This window comes from Cannabis sativa, chromosome 8, assembly GCF_029168945.1.
Source record: "Cannabis sativa cultivar Pink pepper isolate KNU-18-1 chromosome 8, ASM2916894v1, whole genome shotgun sequence".
NCBI classification, from domain to species: domain Eukaryota; kingdom Viridiplantae; phylum Streptophyta; class Magnoliopsida; order Rosales; family Cannabaceae; genus Cannabis; species Cannabis sativa.
The window spans coordinates 42494082-42511718 of record NC_083608.1 but is presented as its reverse complement, the minus strand read 5'-3'; the positions used below and the strand labels follow the sequence as shown (position 1 = coordinate 42511718).

At 37.9% G+C, this 17637-nt stretch overlaps 2 protein-coding genes across 2 annotated transcripts; one reads left to right on the top strand and one right to left on the bottom strand.

The window, feature by feature from the left end:
• Positions 1-218: 218 nt before the first annotated feature.
• LOC115699699 (lipoyl synthase, mitochondrial) lies at positions 219-3156 on the top strand. The gene is made up of 4 exons (XM_030627226.2): positions 219-842; positions 939-1150; positions 1515-1894; positions 2842-3156. The coding sequence occupies exons 1-4, from the start codon at positions 415-417 to the stop codon at positions 2947-2949; spliced, it is 1128 nt and encodes a 375-aa protein (XP_030483086.1). The 5' UTR covers positions 219-414; the 3' UTR covers positions 2950-3156.
• A 12092-nt stretch (positions 3157-15248) lies between these two features.
• Positions 15249-15824, bottom strand: LOC133030629 (uncharacterized). The gene is made up of 2 exons (XM_061103432.1): positions 15534-15824; positions 15249-15446 (listed from the first exon to the last, which is right to left on the bottom strand). The coding sequence occupies exons 1-2, from the start codon at positions 15729-15731 to the stop codon at positions 15249-15251; spliced, it is 396 nt and encodes a 131-aa protein (XP_060959415.1). The 5' UTR covers positions 15732-15824.
• Positions 15825-17637: the final 1813 nt, after the last annotated feature.

The window sequence follows — 17637 nt, the reverse complement described above, 5'->3', positions numbered from 1 at the left end:
ATTTTTACGATTTTCCAAAAAATAACACGAAAACAACATAAAATCAACAAGAAAACAACATAAAAGTAACATGAAAATAACAACAAAAAAACAACAAAAAAATAATATACATATAACAAAAAATTAACAACAAATGAACAAAATTTCAACATAAAAAGACCGTATTTTATGTAAATAAAATCAAAAAATCGTAAAAATGTTCAAAATTTCGTAAAAAGTTGTGAATTGAAGCCCAAATGAGGTGAACACATTTTGAAGGCCCATCATAATCTAAATGTGTTCCAAAATTGTCTGGTCCAACCAACCAACCAACTAACTTCATCCTCTTCCTTATCTCATTCTCATTCTGATTCTGGGTCCAACCTCCTTCTCTTCCACCTGATCTTACTCGGAGACCGAGGGACAGAAGCAAGCATGAACTCCCGCTTCACAACCCTTGGCCGAACCCTTAAATCAACCTCAAAGAAGCTCTTCTCATCCTCCACCCAATCCACATCCACCACATCCCAATTCCCTCAAACCCTAGCGGGTCTCCGAGCCCGATTGGCTGCGGAATCCCCCTCACTCACCGATTTCGCCGAGGATCTCAAATCCAACAGCTCCTATTCCGTCGAGGTTGGGACCAAGAAGAATCCTCTTCCCAAGCCCAAATGGATGAAGGAGGCCGTCCCCGGAGGCGAGAAATACGTCCAGATTAAGAAAAAGCTCAGGGAATTGAATCTCCATACTGTCTGCGAGGAGGCTCGATGCCCCAATCTCGGCGAATGCTGGTCCGGCGGTGAGACCGGTACTGCCACTGCCACGATTATGATTCTCGGTGATACTTGTACTCGGGGTTGCAGGCGAGTTTTTTCTTTTTCAAAGCTGATATTTACTTTGGTTTGGGGAATGTGCTTGGGAAGTTTCCTCAGTTTGATGTGATTAAATTGGTGGTACAGGTTCTGCAATGTGAAGACTTCACGAACGCCGCCTCCACCTGATCCTAATGAGCCCACCAATGTGGCGGAGGCGATTGCATCATGGGGGTTGGATTACGTGGTGATCACTAGTGTGGACCGGGATGATTTACCTGATCAAGGGAGTGGTCATTTTGCCGAGACGGTGCAGAAGCTGAAAGAACTGAAACCAAATATGCTCATAGAGGCATTGGGTATGTTTGCATTTGCTTTCTTTATGGTGTTTGTTTTGAGAATTTAATCAATTCATGCGCTGATATATGTCTTGGGTTTTTTATTTTATTTTTTCTCCCCATGGATATTCATATTGTTTAGGTTTTTGACTTATAAGTTTTAATTTTGTGGACTGAATGCCTGATACCGTATATGTTAGTATATATACTATAATGCTTTTTAGTTTTAGTGAATTACATCACCGTTTAGCATTCATGTATGGCAACTCTGTTTTCATATGGTTTGGATTACTGCAGCGTCAACTATTTTATCTGATTTATGTTCATTCTTTTCAGTTTGGTTATGTGTTTTTCTAATATTGTTTTGCTTTTCTGTGTTGTGTAGTTCCTGATTTTCGAGGAGACAGCACATGTGTTGAGAAAGTTGCACGGTCCGGGCTAGATGTGTTTGCTCACAACATTGAAACAGTTGAGGAGCTTCAGAAGGCAGTGCGGGATCATCGTGCAAATTTTGACCAATCTCTAGAAGTTCTCATGATGGCTAAAGACCAAGCTCCTGCTGGAACGCTTACAAAGACTTCAATAATGTTAGGCTGCGGGGAAACACCTGATCAAGTTGTGAAGACAATGGAGAAGGTGAGAGCTGCTGGTGTTGATGTGATGACATTTGGTCAATATATGCGACCTTCTAAGCGCCATATGCCTGTATCTGAATATATTACTCCTGAGGCTTTTGAGAAGTATCGCATCCTCGGCATGGATATGGTACGGCTTTATCCTTTTTTGTTTCTTTATCTCAGTCGGTTTATGTTACAGGGCTTTATTTGTTTTGTGACATGCATTTTTGTCATATAATATATGTCATTTTTTGTTGGATTTACTTATGGTACCTTACGGTATACGGCATATTTTTGTGACTTGTGCTAATTATGAACTTAATTTGGTTATTAATTGTATAAATCTCATCAGCTCCTTAATGGGCAAGTATTTAATTGTCTTTCAATTCCTTTCCACTTCAAGTGCATGTTTTGGAACGTGGAACCGTTGTGCTTCATGCATTTTCCTTTGTTCCTGTTGTGAAAGATTGTCAATGTAGCTGAAATTGTACTTCTTCAGTTTGAAATTTAATTGAAAACATATACTCTAGTCGCCGCTAAATTTGTTTATTTATTATATACTTGGTTGTTGACTAGCTTGTCCTTGGTGCTTTGGTTCTGCTAACAGTACTTTTTCCAAATCTAATAACATCTTTATGCATTAGTTTCTCTACGGCTCTATGCATATGTGTATATATCCGCTCTTACTGCAACTGCAGCAGACAATTGATGATTTTTCAGATGAATATTAACCCCAAACAAGGTTGCATATTTGTTTTCTGTTCAATTTGGCATTGTGTGCTCTGCATTGTCAGATGTTGGAAGCAGTTAATCCAATCACCTTTACAGTTTTTAAACTTTTAACGATCATGGAGATACATATTTCTTTGTTTCTCATGTGGTCATGATAAAGGAATTAGGTTAGTTTTGCAACGTGGCAGCATTCATCATGCAGGACATAATCAAATTCTCAACTATTACTATTTAATCATATGCTGTGATAATTGTCACATGCATCAAAACCTCAGCTCATCATTTTGAAACATTTGTTGATACTGACAGTTATAGCATCTATCTCATATTGATAACATTAATTTGTTTGGTTTGATGAAACAGGGATTTCGTTATGTGGCCTCTGGTCCTATGGTTAGGTCATCATACAAAGCAGGTGAATATTACATAAAGTCCATGATAGAATCTGATCGAGCTGCGTCCTCTACTTGACTTTTTCTCGAGTGATGATAGGTTTTTCCCCCCAATCTCTTCTCTCCTCTTGTACCTAATTTTTTTTAATTGTATCAATTCATAAATGATGCCACCTCGGGTATATTTGTACAACCAATGATTTACACAGGTTAGAGATCACACATGGCCTCGTAATTGTACAACCGGGGTATTATTTATTTCTAATAAATATTTTTTTTTCATAAATATCCCTTTCCCAATTTCCTACTCCATAATGGCCAGTACTAGAAGAGTAGCTGGAGTTTAAGAAGCTGGATAAAATTTATTAGGTTTTGTTGGTTGTGGTCCAGTCTTAAAGAAAGAATTCTTATATTGACAATTGTCTTCCTGTTGTCCTTGATGAGCCAAAACCATATTCCATTTTCGGAAAGCATGTCCTTCCTTCTCCTTTTGCTTCATATATGACACGTTAGCGTTGTAATGATTTTAGTACCTTTAGGTGGATGAGGGGTCCCCTCTCTATAATCTCACATCATTTTCGTATACTTACATATGTATGTGTGTATATATGTCATTGATAATTGATGATTCTGCTGATAATGGTAATGTTCCAATTCTGATAATGCATGCATTCAGCTATAAAAATCATAATGAAAAGATGTAAGAACCAGAACATTGCCATTTTGAATTAGAACCACCCCACCTCACACCTCACCTGTGCAACTCTATGAAGCATCATCTTTCATATGATGATGAGTGATCTCTTTCGTGCATCTCTGCAATATCAATCGGCCAGGCCTCAAAATTAGTTTTTGGCGTTTGGTTAAATATTGAAATGATTCTGCTTTAGTATGGTTAATGGTTGCATGAATCAAATGAAATGATGGCTCCGTCTTTGTAAAAATAATAATTATTTTTGTGTAAATATTAGAAGAAAAGAAAAATCCCCGAAGAAGCAACTCCCCCTTACAGAGGAATTATGAGAGGAATATAACTCAGCCCTAAGTACATCTACATATCAGTTAAACAAATATAGATTGTTTGAAACTATTGGTCATTATCTTAGGAGACGATATAGTTTTTAATCGAACTTGTGTTAATATAGGGGACCCTCTCTAAATGAGAGCATCACTTTTGCTCTTATTTATGAGAGTATTTTTGTTTTAGTTTAATTGGTTAATAATAGAGGTACATACCATTAAAATAAGTTAGTGTACATACAAATATATATGTTATTTGTTATAGTATTTTTAAAATTGAATTTTTGTTTTTTAATCAAAATTATGGAAATGACTTTTGAAATTGTGTTTGGTAAATTTAAAAAAAAAAAAAAAATAGTGTTCCGTAACTGAATTTTATTTTCTATTTTTTTAATTTAAAATCAAAATTTCAAAAACATGATTTTGATGATTTTAAAAATTTTAAAAACACTTTTTTTTTTCTCTCTCTCTTGCTTTTCTCTCGTCTTCTTTGTACGTCTGCAATTTAATGTTGTGGTTGTTAATTTTAACTTCAAATGTTGGTGGCAAAGGTTTATTATTTTTTTATTCAATATAAATCTAAGCAAATACTACATGTAAAATTACTTGGCAAATCATTATATTTATTATTCAAAACCAGCTTATAAGCTATATTGTGGTAATTATATTGTGACAAATATGATTCTCATAAGAGAACCAAAGTTCATCCCCATGAAGTTGTAGATGTTTGTAATGAGCAATCCAAAAGGAAATTTAAAGTGAATGAGCGGTGTCTAAAGCAATACATGGGTGGTGGGTTGATCGAGAAAATACCTTAATCACTTTAGAGGATGCATGAAGCCAATGGTGATTGCTAGATTGCTAGATTTTCCCTGAATTTTACTAAAATTAGACAAAAGTCCTTAAATCTAACAATCTCAATAGTTCAGAGAAAAATTTTAACGGCCAAAAAAGTTCAGGAGGCATAATTTAGTACATGTCAAAATTCGGGGGAAAAAAAATCCTAATTAGCCTTAAAATTATATATAATCATATTAGAGTTAATTTTTTTTTTATGTTTATTTCATTTTTATTTTTAGTTTTTAGATGGATTTTACACTTTTTTGGTGCTTTAGGTATTTTTGGAGCATATTTAGAGTTTTAGATATGATTTGGAGGTTTGAAATTTTTTGCTAGATTTTTAATTGAATTTTGGTGCAGCAAAACTAGGCATGAACAAAAAGCTTTTGTCATTAATTTGGAGAAGTTCGCATGGTGTAACAATTTTCTAGCAAAATTTAAGCAAATGTGGTACAAGTGAAAGGAGCAATCAACAATATTTTTTACTAAATTTTTGCAGACTTATTGCTACAGTAGGCATAATTTGGGATTCTTTGTGAGCTGTAAAGGAATTTTCAAGAAAAAAAAAACCAAAATCAAAACATAATTTCTCAAATAATATCCTAATCCAAATAATCTCGAATACCCCAAACTTCCTTTCCTTAGAAACCCTATTTTCTTGTCTTCTTTCTTTTTCATCCTAACCACCATAGCCACCTCATCTCTTTCTTCCCCTCGCCTAAACTATGACCACCCTGACCACCATCTACCCTTCTCCACCTCATTCGCCAGAAACCCCATTGTAAGACCCCCAATCACATTTGTCCTCTCTTTTTTCCCCACCATCACCAAACCTAGAAATCAACCAACCTAGAAAATCCTCCGCCCACTTCACTCTCATCTCATCATCATCCTCAACTTCTCTTCACCTGAACCACAACCTCATCACCATCTTTGCATGAACCAAGTTGCACCAGTCCTAATACGCATCGTTCATCATCATCTCATTAAAGTTGACTAAAAATAATTATAATATCGTGTATTATTTTAAAAAAAAAAAAATCAGATCATCACTAGAAATTAGGAGAGTTAAAAATAAAGTAATAATAATTCTATATCCGCTACCTCATGTTAACTAAATAAACTATAACAAACCATTACCATTAAACTAAAAATGAAAGATTTAAAAAATACTCTTACATGTGAGCAAAAGTGATGCTCTCACCTAAAAAAAAATCTAATATATATTTATATTGAAATCGAAGTTACAAATGACATAAGGTGATGTTTGGTTTATCGGAATGTAATTGTAATGGTAATAGGAATAGTAACTGAATGTAATGGTAATAGTAATAGGAATAGTATTATCATATTTGGTTTATTTTGTAATGAACATTATAATTAGAATTGAATTGACAAAAATATCATTGCTTTATTTATATTTCCAAAGTAAGAGAGAGAAAAGATAAAATTGTCATTTTATTATTTAGTTGTCATTCTAATCCTTATTTATGAAGAGTAAAAGTGTAATAAGAATTCATAGAATTTGTGTAATGTCCACTACATTACCTACCTAAGTTATTAAATCGTTATAGTATCGCGTACCTCGAATCTTAATTAGGATCAAATACATAAACTAAAGGTGACTGAGTAATTTGAAATGAATGTTTAGGTAATGCTGACTTTGTTATGAAATGGTAATTTGAATGGCCTTCTTCACTACGGTCACATGTTTTAGTGGAATACTTATTTTTTATGGTACAATTATCCCGAACTCCTTTTGCTTAATCAAATACATGATTTTTTTTTTTTTTGAAAGAAAATACAATATATATAAAGTCATTTATTCCTTAAAAAATTGTATTTCCATCCTGGATAACTATTCCCAAGCCTTGAAGCAAAGTACTTTTACATGTTCCCAACATAGAATTATATTCAAGAGATAATGTGTCTCTTTGTTCTTGACAAGCATCATGGCAATTTCGTAGAATTTGTTCCAATAGCTGTTGCGATCATTGATCAATGGTGGGTCTTATTAATGATTAATCAATGTTGATTTAAATGGGTTTTGTTTAAGAAAAAGAGAAAAGGCTATTGTGTTTGACATAATTATAATCAAGCTTGCAGCTCAACAGTCACTTTTTTTGGGGGGCTAAAGTCATACAATCATTCACAGTTCACTCACTTCACAAAGTAACATTATTTAGCAAAGTTTGTTAGTAATGAAATTTCACTCACTCCCTTACAGTTCACTTTTTTTTTAAGTGGTGCAACACGAGCTAGAGCTATAAATACGTGTCGTGTTAAAAGTATGGGTCGTGTCGTGTTAAAAGTATGGGTCGTGTCGTGCTTTGTTATAAAAAAATACGGATAGTGTCATATTGTGCCATATAAAAAATACAGAATGTATCGTGTCCTACCATAAAAAAATACAGGTTGTGTCGTGTCATTTCATTAAAAAAATATATAAATCATGTCATGTTTTACTCAGTTGGCTTGTTTTCTTATACAGGCTCAAATTTCTAGTTTACTTTTCTACATTTTATTTTGGATAATTTGTGACTAAACTTTCTAAATTTAAAATTTGGTATAATCAACCTGAACTGAAATTTTAAAGGTAAAATCCTTCAAACTTCAATTTCTTTTTTATTTCTATTTTTTCTTTAGTTTTTTAATGTTAAATGCTAAATAGACCCACTATTGTGTACACGTGACATTATTTTTAAATATTATAAAAATAATTAAAAAAATAAAATCATTGTAAAATTTTAAAAAGGATATTTTTTTTTTTTTTCTTTCTTCTTCTTCTTCTTTGTGTGTCTACCATTACCACCACTACCATTGCACTACTATCATCCAACCCAAATGTTACCACCATCACCACTGCCACATCACCACCACCACCAACCAACACCACCCCACTGTTACCAACCACTGTTACTACCCGACTGTTACCACCACAAAAACCCCTAAACAGAAACAGAAACAAAAACTCATAACCAATTTTAGATCTGAAATTACAAATACCACAAACTAACATACGAAATTGATAAAACAAAACAAAGTCAGATCTGCCATACGAGAGAGATTTGGGTCATAGAGGCAAAAACAAAATAAAAACACTTCGTCTTCGCCAAGAGTGGAAGCGAGAGATAGAGAGAGTTTGAGCAAGCGAGATAGTCGAGGTTCGCGAGGGGAAAAGAACCTTCGGGTTCCGTGGATTCTCAGGCTCAGCGTCCACCTGAGGTTTTCAGGGTTCTAGGTTTTGAGAAGCTGGGTTCGGGGTTTTTGGGTGTGGTCCACTTGATTTATGAGAGGAGGCCGGAGCATGGTGCTCCTTCTTGGTCCGACGTCGGCGCCGCACAAGCAAAGGGAAACAAAAAGAGTATCGGGAGAGAGAGAGAGAGAGATTGGTTTTAGGGTTTTAGCGAGGAGAGTATGACCACGCCTCTTGCAAGTTTTGAAAGCGAGGAGGTACGAGGAGTGGAGGCACCGCACCTACAAGGTTTTAGGACCTGACCAATGGTACGCTGCAGCCACTACCCTTGCAATTTCGGACCACATGACACCAGACAAGAGTACGAGGCGCAAGACCACCTCTTGCACCTGGGACTTGCAGCTCAAAAGTGACACCTTGTCCCTTTGGGACCACCATGTTTCTCAAGTCATTAGAGCCTATAAATACCTCTTCCTCACGTGTGAGAGGGGGTTGGAAAATTATTCTTGTAACCATCATATTGAGAGTAATAGAAATTTTCATTTTCTCTCTACTTTGAGATAGACACTTGAATTTATACTTCATATTTTTCTTTATCTTAGTTTTGAGTTTGAAGTGGAGTTTGATTTTCTAACTAACAAGTTAGTTGACGAATTATCACTGCAATAAATCTATATATATACTTTCTTTCAAAAAAAAAAGTGAATGTTTATATATATATAAAAAAAAAAAAAAGAAGAAAAAGAAAAAAAAAAAAGAGAAGTAATATAAAAAAATATAATGTCTCTTCTTTCTCTTTCTTTAATTTTCGAAATTTACTTGTAAATCTCTTTTTTTAAATTATTCGAATGTGTTTTGAGTATCATCTCACACTATTCAATTTAATACTTGAACCTTTGTAGAAAATTGTGATGAACACAATTAAAGGAGAAGAAGATCCAGATTCAGTACTTAAAATTACTCTACGACAGAAAGGAACAAAGGTTAGGGTACTGAACGGAAGGAATCGTGTTATTTTGCTACAACCAATGTAAGATTTTCTATAACATTTATGTGTTTTATTTAATATTTAAGTTATTAGATTATAGATTTATAATCACCATACATGTTTGTAAATTAAAATCATGATAAATAAGTTCTAACAATAATTACTCAAGTTATGCATTTTTTTTATAGCTTCAATTATTTTTATATTTTTTTTCAACAAATTTTCACATAAAATTATATAAAAGATTCATTACAACTATAAAAAATTGAATATTTACTAATAAATATTCAAATTATTATTCTTATGTTATCAAATATGAGTTTTTGACATGTTGCGCTTTTAAAATAGATTATTCGTGCTTACATGTCATGATTTTTAAGTTTGTCGTGTCGTGTTATGAGTTCATATTTTTTTCGTGTCGTGTCGTGCTAATTTATAGTATCATGTCGTATACCCAAGTTTTAGGGGTGTTCGTGGTGCAGTTTTTGACTATTTTTTCAAACCAATCTGCACATGCGGTTTTTCTAATTTTCCAAACCGCACCCGCACCGCAAAACTAAAAAATTACAGAAACAGCACCGCAAAAAAATAGTGCGGTGCGGTGCGATTTTTGCAATTTGGACTATCACCAAATAATTAAACTATCACAAATACAACAAAGCGTGAGCAACACTTCTCAAAAATACCATAAGGCTTGAAAATAAATATGAAAACAAATTTTAAGTTTCAACAATACAATAATTAGTGGGCTTTGGGCTAGACATTCACATATTGGACCTAAATAAATATAAAAATTGGTATTTTTATAATGTGTGGTGCAGTGCGGTTTGAATCGCATATTAACAATTCAAAATCGCAAACCAAACCGCACCGCACCATGCGATTTAGGAAAAGTTCAAACCGCGATCACACCGCAAAGAATTTCAAACCGCATTTTTTTAATGTGGTGCGGTGTGGACAATTTGAGCAATTTGATGAACATCCCTATCCAAGTTCATACTTTTTTGTACCTCCCGGACTCGTGTCGTGTTAAAACATTTGAAGGTCACACATTCTAGTACTACTCTCGTCCAAACACGATTAGTTGGAGAGTTACAATGAAATCTAATGCACTAGTGCTAGTACGATTGCCACTTACAGTCCATTTACAATTGTTTTATTTATCAAAGTTTGTTAGTAATGAAATTTCCTCCCCAACTAAGTACCAATAACTAGTGAAAAAAATATGGGGTACCAATAATAATGTAGTGTTCCCACTTTTCCTTTGGGAAATTTCAATTTTTGACCCTAATAATACAACCTATATCAAAATTTATACCCCTTTATAATTTGTACAAATTTAGTCCATTAATTACATGAACTTCCCATTTTACCCTTTTTTTTAAAAAAAAAAATAAAAAACAAAAGCTAAAATCTGAAAGTGTATTTCTCTCTCTCTCTCTTCCCTCTTCCCTCTCTCTCTCGTGCACCACTCTCTCTCTAGGAAAAAATTTGAAAAATTTATGAAAAACCGAAGCTGAAATCCGTCCCACACGATATTATTTGCTGTTGCATGGTTGTTTTCTCGGTGGGTGTTGGTGGAAAACCGAAGCACAATACAACATCACTCAAGAATCTTACACCATTATAATGGGTAAGTTGCATTTTAAGCATTTTGTTTGACTTTATGTAGTTTAAAATTGTTATACGTGTGTTTATTGTTGGAGCTAACATTTTTGGTCTGAAATTGTTGAGATCTGGCAGATCTGGTTTTCAGTCGATTTCTGGGTTTTCCAGTGTTATCGATGATATGTCGATGAAATGTCGATGGTTTGTCGATGATTATGGAGGAAAGGTCAGTGACGACCATTATCGACGTTATGTCGACATGATGTCGACATGTTATCGACATCATGCAACCAACTTTGGGATTAACTATTTGTCGACATTTTGTCGACATGTTTGTCGACAGAATGTCGACAACAAGCATTTTTTGTTGTTTTTGAGAAGTTATCGATATTTTGTCGACATGATGTCGACAAAATATCGATGCAATGGAAAAATACCGTAGATAAAACATAAACATAACATTGACAGAAAATAAACTTCATTAAAAATAACAAAAAAAAAAACATAAAAAAAAAAAACAGAAAATATAAGTTCATAAAAATTAAAAAAAAACATTAAATAAAACCCACAAACCATAACATAAGAAATTATTTTTTTTTAAATTCTTTGGCTTGTGGGTGAGCCTTGCAATACTTGCATAATGTTCCGAGCTTCACGGTTTACCGTTGAAGATGCCCGGTTGCAACGACGGCATCCTTCGGGGAACCCTGTGGTGGAGCGGCCATTCGCCGATTTTGCAAATTCTCTTTCAAGTTGCATGAACCTGAACTCGTTACCGTTTCGCTCTCTTTCGAAAGCTCGAGCGGCGTCCAAAACTTTCTGCATTGCAGGAGTAACTTCGCCAACATCATCCTCCTGCTTCAGCTCCTCAGGAGTTAGGATGGGGTATTTGCCGTTCTTTCTTGGGGCCATATTTGAAACTTAAGAGAATAAGAGAAAATTTTTAAGAGTAAGAGATAGGTAGAATACAAGAGCACTTATGAATAAGATTTCCCTTTGCTTTTATAGAGCAGTAAAAATGTTGGGAATGTATGAAAATTTAATGGTCATTAAATGCGTAATCAGTACGAGGGAAAAACGCATGAAATGGCGTATTTATCGACAGAATGTCGATACTATGTCGACATCTTATCGACAACATGCCAATTTAGTGTCACTGCTACCACATTTGTCGACGACATGTCGACTTCATGTCGATATGTTTTCGATAGGACACGTGTCTGACATGCAACGTTTCAGTTGAGAAGGGTTGTTGGGAACGTATGTAAAATTTATTAACATTTAATGTGCAACCGTTTCTGTTGTCGATATAATGTCGATGGTATGTCGATAGTATGTCGATGACGAGCATGGTTGTTGTTTTTGTCGATTGTATGTCGATATTATGTCGACACAATGTCGACAATCAGTGACCTAATTTCTGGTATTGTGCTTCTCGACATTATGTCTATTGATATCGATGGGATGTCGATGTTTATTTTTTTTGGTGTTTTTTCCTTTACTCACCCTGTTTTTTTGGTTTGCAATTGCAGGAGACAAAGTGTTCCTTGTTGTATCGTACGATGGTGTTTGGTTATGTGAGAATTATAATTGGATCTACAAAGCAAATAGCAGCTTGACGTTGACAGTTACAACCGAGACAACCCTACAAGAACTGCGACAAATTTTATATGAAGAGTTGGAAGTTGATCCGGTAGCGTATGATTTAAAGTTGGAGATTTGTTCCTTGTACATGAAGGGAAAAATGGTTGCGCCAGAGGTTATTAAGAGAGAACGCCAACTGAGAACGTTTTTAGAGATGAGGGCAACAATGTCAAAATACAGAGTTATGCCATTATTCGTGACCAAGGTGAGAAAAGTTGGGAAATTCGGAGCCTACGCCGCCTACTAATCCTCTCCCTCGGAGTGTGGTAGGGTCTTGCGTTCCCGAAACAGATGTTGGGATTGGTGTGAATGAGGAGGTTCCGGCCAATTAGAGGTTCCGACCAATTTTGATGTTCCGACCAATGTAGGGCAAGAACAAGAAGCGACAGGATTTCATCAGTTTGAAGAGTTCGATACACCCTTCTACAATAACGATCCTATTGTAGATTTGAATATGGACGATGAACATGATTTGGCAGTCGATGAAGCCGTAGCGGGACCATCGTTGAGGTTAGAGTGTGTACCGAGTAACCAAGGTACACGGCGAGAACGACAACCTCGTAGTGAAAATCGCACTACACCCGGAACTAGCAAGTAGTCGACCGAGCGGGCGAAGAACATGCTCGTCATGCAACGTTCTCAACGTTCTCCTCTTTCGAAGTTTGTACCAAGTTCAAAGCTCCCATGTGGACAAAGGAAGATATAATGGAAAATCATGAGCTAACTACTTGTTTACAAAGTAAGGAAGCGGGGGTGATAGAGCTTGGTAATTTTTATGAAAACAAGGAAGAACCGAGACAAGTTGTGGGTAGGTTTGCCCTTAATAACAATTTCGAGTGGATGGTGAAGAAGTCATCCCCCGATGTGTTGTACGTTACATGCAAGGCTCCGGATTGTAAATGGAGATTGAGGGGGAGGAAGAAGATGCATTCTGACAACTTTGAGGTCACTGTATTTCACACTGAACACACATGTAACTTGAATGCGAGACGTTCAGATCACCGTCAAGCAGCACCATGGGTAGTTGGCCACCTTATTAAGGGGAAGTACACCCAAGACGGAACTAAGTACAAGGCTAAAGACATACGAGAGGGACATGTTTGACAACTACGGTATCGGTATGAGTTATGTGAAGGCGTGGAGGTGCGGGGAGATGGGACTTACGTATGCTAGGGGTACGCCCGAGTTTTCATACATGAAGCTTCCCGGGTACTTGTACATGCCGGAACGAAGAATCCGAGTACCATTACCGACTTGTACTTAGAGGATGAGCGGTTCAAGTCTTGTTTTATATCACTCGGTGCATGTAGAAGGGGCTTTTCTTTTTGTCGTCCCTGTTTTGAGTATCGATGGCACCTTCTTGAAGACGAAGTACGGCGGTATAATGTTAGTTGCCGTGGCATACGATGCGAACAACCAATTGTTGCGGTTGCTTATGGTATCGTTGACGGTGAGAATAACGACTCTGGACGTATTTCTTACGAAGTTGAGGGTAGCAATTGGCGTGGTTGAGAACTTAGTGTTTGTGTCGGATAGGCATCAAAGCATTGATCATGCTTTGTTGAACTCGTTTTTCCCGAAGCGGTCCATTGTGCATGCTATCACCACATTGTTATGAACGTGAACGCCAAATTCAAGACCTGATGCTTTTCACAACCAAATATATAATGTTGCTTACGCATGGTCGAAGGCGGAATGCGATAGAGAGTTCGAGAAGCTTAGAAAGATGAATCCGCGATCGCCGCATATGTGGAGAGTATAGGGTTTGAGAAGTGGGCTCACCCTTATTGTTTGGGCGATAGATACAACATCATGACGAGCAACGCCCGAAAGCTTCAATAGTGTCACGAGAAGAGTTCAGAAATATCCAATAACTACTTTGGTTGAATTTATCAGGTTCACACTCCAATCGTGGTTCGCTGATCGCCTCGAAAATGCTGACAAATGTGCCACCCCTTTGGCCACGCTCTTCGAAAAAAACTTGGCAAAAATTCATGAAAATGCAAGGTACAGGCGCGTCCAACGAAATGGAGCCAATTTGTATAACGTTGGTAGGGGACCTAACGGTGAAAGAGGTGGTGATGTGAATCTAGTTGAAAAAACATGCACTGCGGCGTGTTCACGTTATTGAAACTCCCTTGCCTTCATGCATGTGCCGCGGCATTGAAAACGAACACAAGTGTGTACACGCTTTGCTCACCTTATTATTCAAAAGAAACGTGGAGGAAGATTTACGATGATACCATCAATCTCGGCCGGTGACGAGGATGATTGGGTTCTCCGTAACACATCAAGAATATGAAAGTTGGGGTACCTGTGGAAAAGAAGCCACGTAGGTCGTCCAAGAAAAAGCAACGCCGGAAGAAGACGGGAGAACCGTTTCCGTCCGGTGATAAAAAGGTTACGTACCACGAAACCGGCAGCCGCCGTGGTGCTCCCGCCACAACAGAGCAACATGCAAAGCCCGCATCTGAGGCGTCTTGTACGTATTCGTTGGGAAATTTGATATATTGTAATGACGCATATTTTGTCATAGTTATTTTTGTTGAGGTTGAATATTTTTCAAATATTTTAATTATTTTTAGGTTTAATAGTTATTTTTGTTGAATAATGTTGACATTTTATATTTGAAACCACGTATAATTATCAAAATTTGAACGAAAAGAAAATCTATATATACATAATCGTAATGTTAATTACACAAAATATACAATGTCCCAATAATTAAAAATATAATCGGCCGACATTTTGGTAAAATAAATCGACACACCACCGTTGACGAAACATGGCTATCCTGGGCCCGGCGTCACATCGGTCAATCCAAGCTGCATCATGAGATGCTCCACATACTCAATGGAATACACGCCACAATCACCACTAAATGCAAAATAAAATGTAAAGTCGATCTAACGTAAAACATATTTTAATACTATAGTACTTTTTTATCGCTATGTACACAGTTTGCGACTTCGGAACTAAGTCGTGAGTGGCTCGACTCGCGTGCATTTTTGGAAGCACCGCGATGTCACCGTTAGCTAACGCCACGATCCGGTTGTTATGTGGAAATTCCCGGTTGCAAGGATTAGCGAGGGCGGCGGTTCGACCAAACCTTCAAGATGGGTTCCATGGCGGTCCAATGACGGACGCTGGAATCACAGTCGTAGACATTAATTTTCCACAGCTCTATGTCCACTTCAACTGTGACCCAGTGTCTTGCCGTGGGAAGGTGCAGAACGAAGTAAATAAACTCGTTACCCCTCCATCTCTCAAAGACTTGGGACTGTAATTACAGAGAACAACGAAACAATTAACAAACCATAATAATCTTCCCAAACAATTAACATTTAAAATCTTACTAAAACAATACCTTATGAAACCCTGTGCAGTAGTCCAGGATATAATCCTCCCATTTAAAGTTTTTCCTCGGACCCTTGTGGCTCGTCCATGCACCGCCGATCATGGCGGTCACGAATGTGGAGAGAATGATACCCTTCTGAGGAAATGTCAGTGGATAGTCGGTGCGTCGCCTCCTCAGCATATGCATTGCTGCATCTATATGCTGCATATAAAGGGAAATGTCAGTTAGACAAAAAAATATATTAATTGCACATAAAGTTGAAAAGTGAAGTAATATTATAAAATACTTTACTTACGTCATCTGTAAGCCATTCTTTTGGTGTGAGCATTACCCAAAAGAATCCCGGACCGTAATCACCACTTCTCAAATCCCGAAGCTCGGTGGTTCGGAATGAGTCCAACACACCACTTTCGGAAAGTGGTTAACAATTTCTCGTCCGTGGCTCCAGGGGATCAAAAGTCGAAGATGGCCTATGTCTCCTCTTCATCTCCGTATAGTCACCGAACCATACAGGAGGCTTTCTCTTCCTCTTCCGACTCTTAACCACTGCAGGTTGTGCCTCTATGGACAGAATCTCACCCTGCGACTCGGTGTCATGTACATGGATAAGAGGTTGTGCCTCGATCGGAGTCGCCGAGCTCCCTCATAAGGATCGTAATCGTCGGGGAAGACCTCATCCTCTTCTGCGGGGGTGAAGCGGTGGTGGTGGGGTAGATGGATCTGCTGGGGCCTCCCGGTCTTGAAGCCGTCGTTGGCGGACGATTCAACATGGCCAATATGTGTCCGAGCCGCTCCATAATTACGTTCGACCACCCTTCACTCTACATGGCCGGTCTCGTATGCCTTCTTCGGCTCGGCACGCAAGATACGGACCACGAGTGTCGGACCTCGATCCTATCCAACCGAGCCACTAAATCAGTGTACTCGGCACCCCGAACGCCTGATGAAGATGGTGCACTGGCTGAGGTTCTGAACCAGTGGACTGAAAAAATATATATCAAAAAAATACGGTAAGCATGCGATAATTCCACAATGTAACAAATATCACGAAAACAAAAATAATAAAAAATGAAGACATAAAAAAAGTTCCAAAAATTGGTACTGAGTGTCTCTTTCCCAGTGTACGGGACTGAGTCTACGGTACCCGACTACTCGCCTCGGCCTCGTGTCATCCACAACATCATCAACCAGGTTCTCCACACCATCGTAAGAAATTGTCCTCACAAATGCCTCCTCCTCTGTCCGTGGAAGTAGCCCCTTCACCACTTCCAGTTCTCGTTTATGGTTTAAAAAATATCAAAATAAAACCATTTAGCATTTATTACAAGCATTTATGTTAAATAATTATTCAGAACATAAGTGAAAATCATACCCGTCTAGAAAATAATGCGCTGATGTCTTTCTTCCCCATATCGCCTTTGCTCGTCCAGCTAAGCATCCTGGGGAACCGAATCCCGTGGTTCGTGCCATACCTCTTGCCAACCTCCAAAATGGCCTCGTACGCCCAATATTGGACTGCAGGTGCGAAGCCATATGCTGTGTATTTGCACTCGTGCTGAACATCCGAACTCAGCTTCTTCTCGTAGTTGGCCTTCTGTTTCAACATGTCTTTCTGAAGCGAGTGCATGAGTCTGGCGAATGAGTGCTTCCCCCAAGGAATCCGGAAGAAGAACTCGAGGTCTTCCACATATCTAAGTATGTGAGGCGTGATCAGCGCGTTGGCCTCGCGGCCCAGAAGCACTGACTCCACAAACAAGCACAAGCCGAGCTTGTACAAGTCTTCCGGTTACGGCGGTTGTGAGCGAAGTTGGAGTGCTTCGTCTTCACACTATCAGACCGGTTGAAATATTTGTTGATCAATCGGTCTGACCCCGAGCGCGCGACCTGCGCAGCCTTCTCCTCTTCTGTTGGCCCCGAGGAGAAGTCCAAACCCGTAATGAGTGCAAACTCCAGCACCCCGAATCGGACCTCCTTCCGACCAACATAAAACCTCATCCTCAACTCCTCCTGAGCATCCACTTTCATTTTGTGGAGCATCAGCTGGTGAAATAACACCGAGGAGAATGTCAGTGGTACGGCATTCCAGAAGCTCCCGAAACGGCTTTCCTTCGCC

Bases quoted from the DNA above. Each gene is read 5' to 3' on its own strand.
- LOC133030629 (XM_061103432.1), bottom strand. From the start codon at position 15,731: ATGCAGCATATAGATGCAGCAATGCATATGCTGAGGAGGCGACGCACC. The intron at 15,447-15,533 runs GTATTGTTTTAG...CTGTAATTACAG, and splicing joins ACTGCACAGGGTTTCATAAG to TCCCAAGTCTTTGAGAGATG.
- LOC115699699 (XM_030627226.2), top strand. From the start codon at position 415: ATGAACTCCCGCTTCACAACCCTTGGCCGAACCCTTAAATCAACCTCA. The intron at 1,151-1,514 runs GTATGTTTGCAT...TGTGTTGTGTAG, and splicing joins TATGCTCATAGAGGCATTGG to TTCCTGATTTTCGAGGAGAC. The intron at 1,895-2,841 runs GTACGGCTTTAT...TTGATGAAACAG, and splicing joins GCATCCTCGGCATGGATATG to GGATTTCGTTATGTGGCCTC.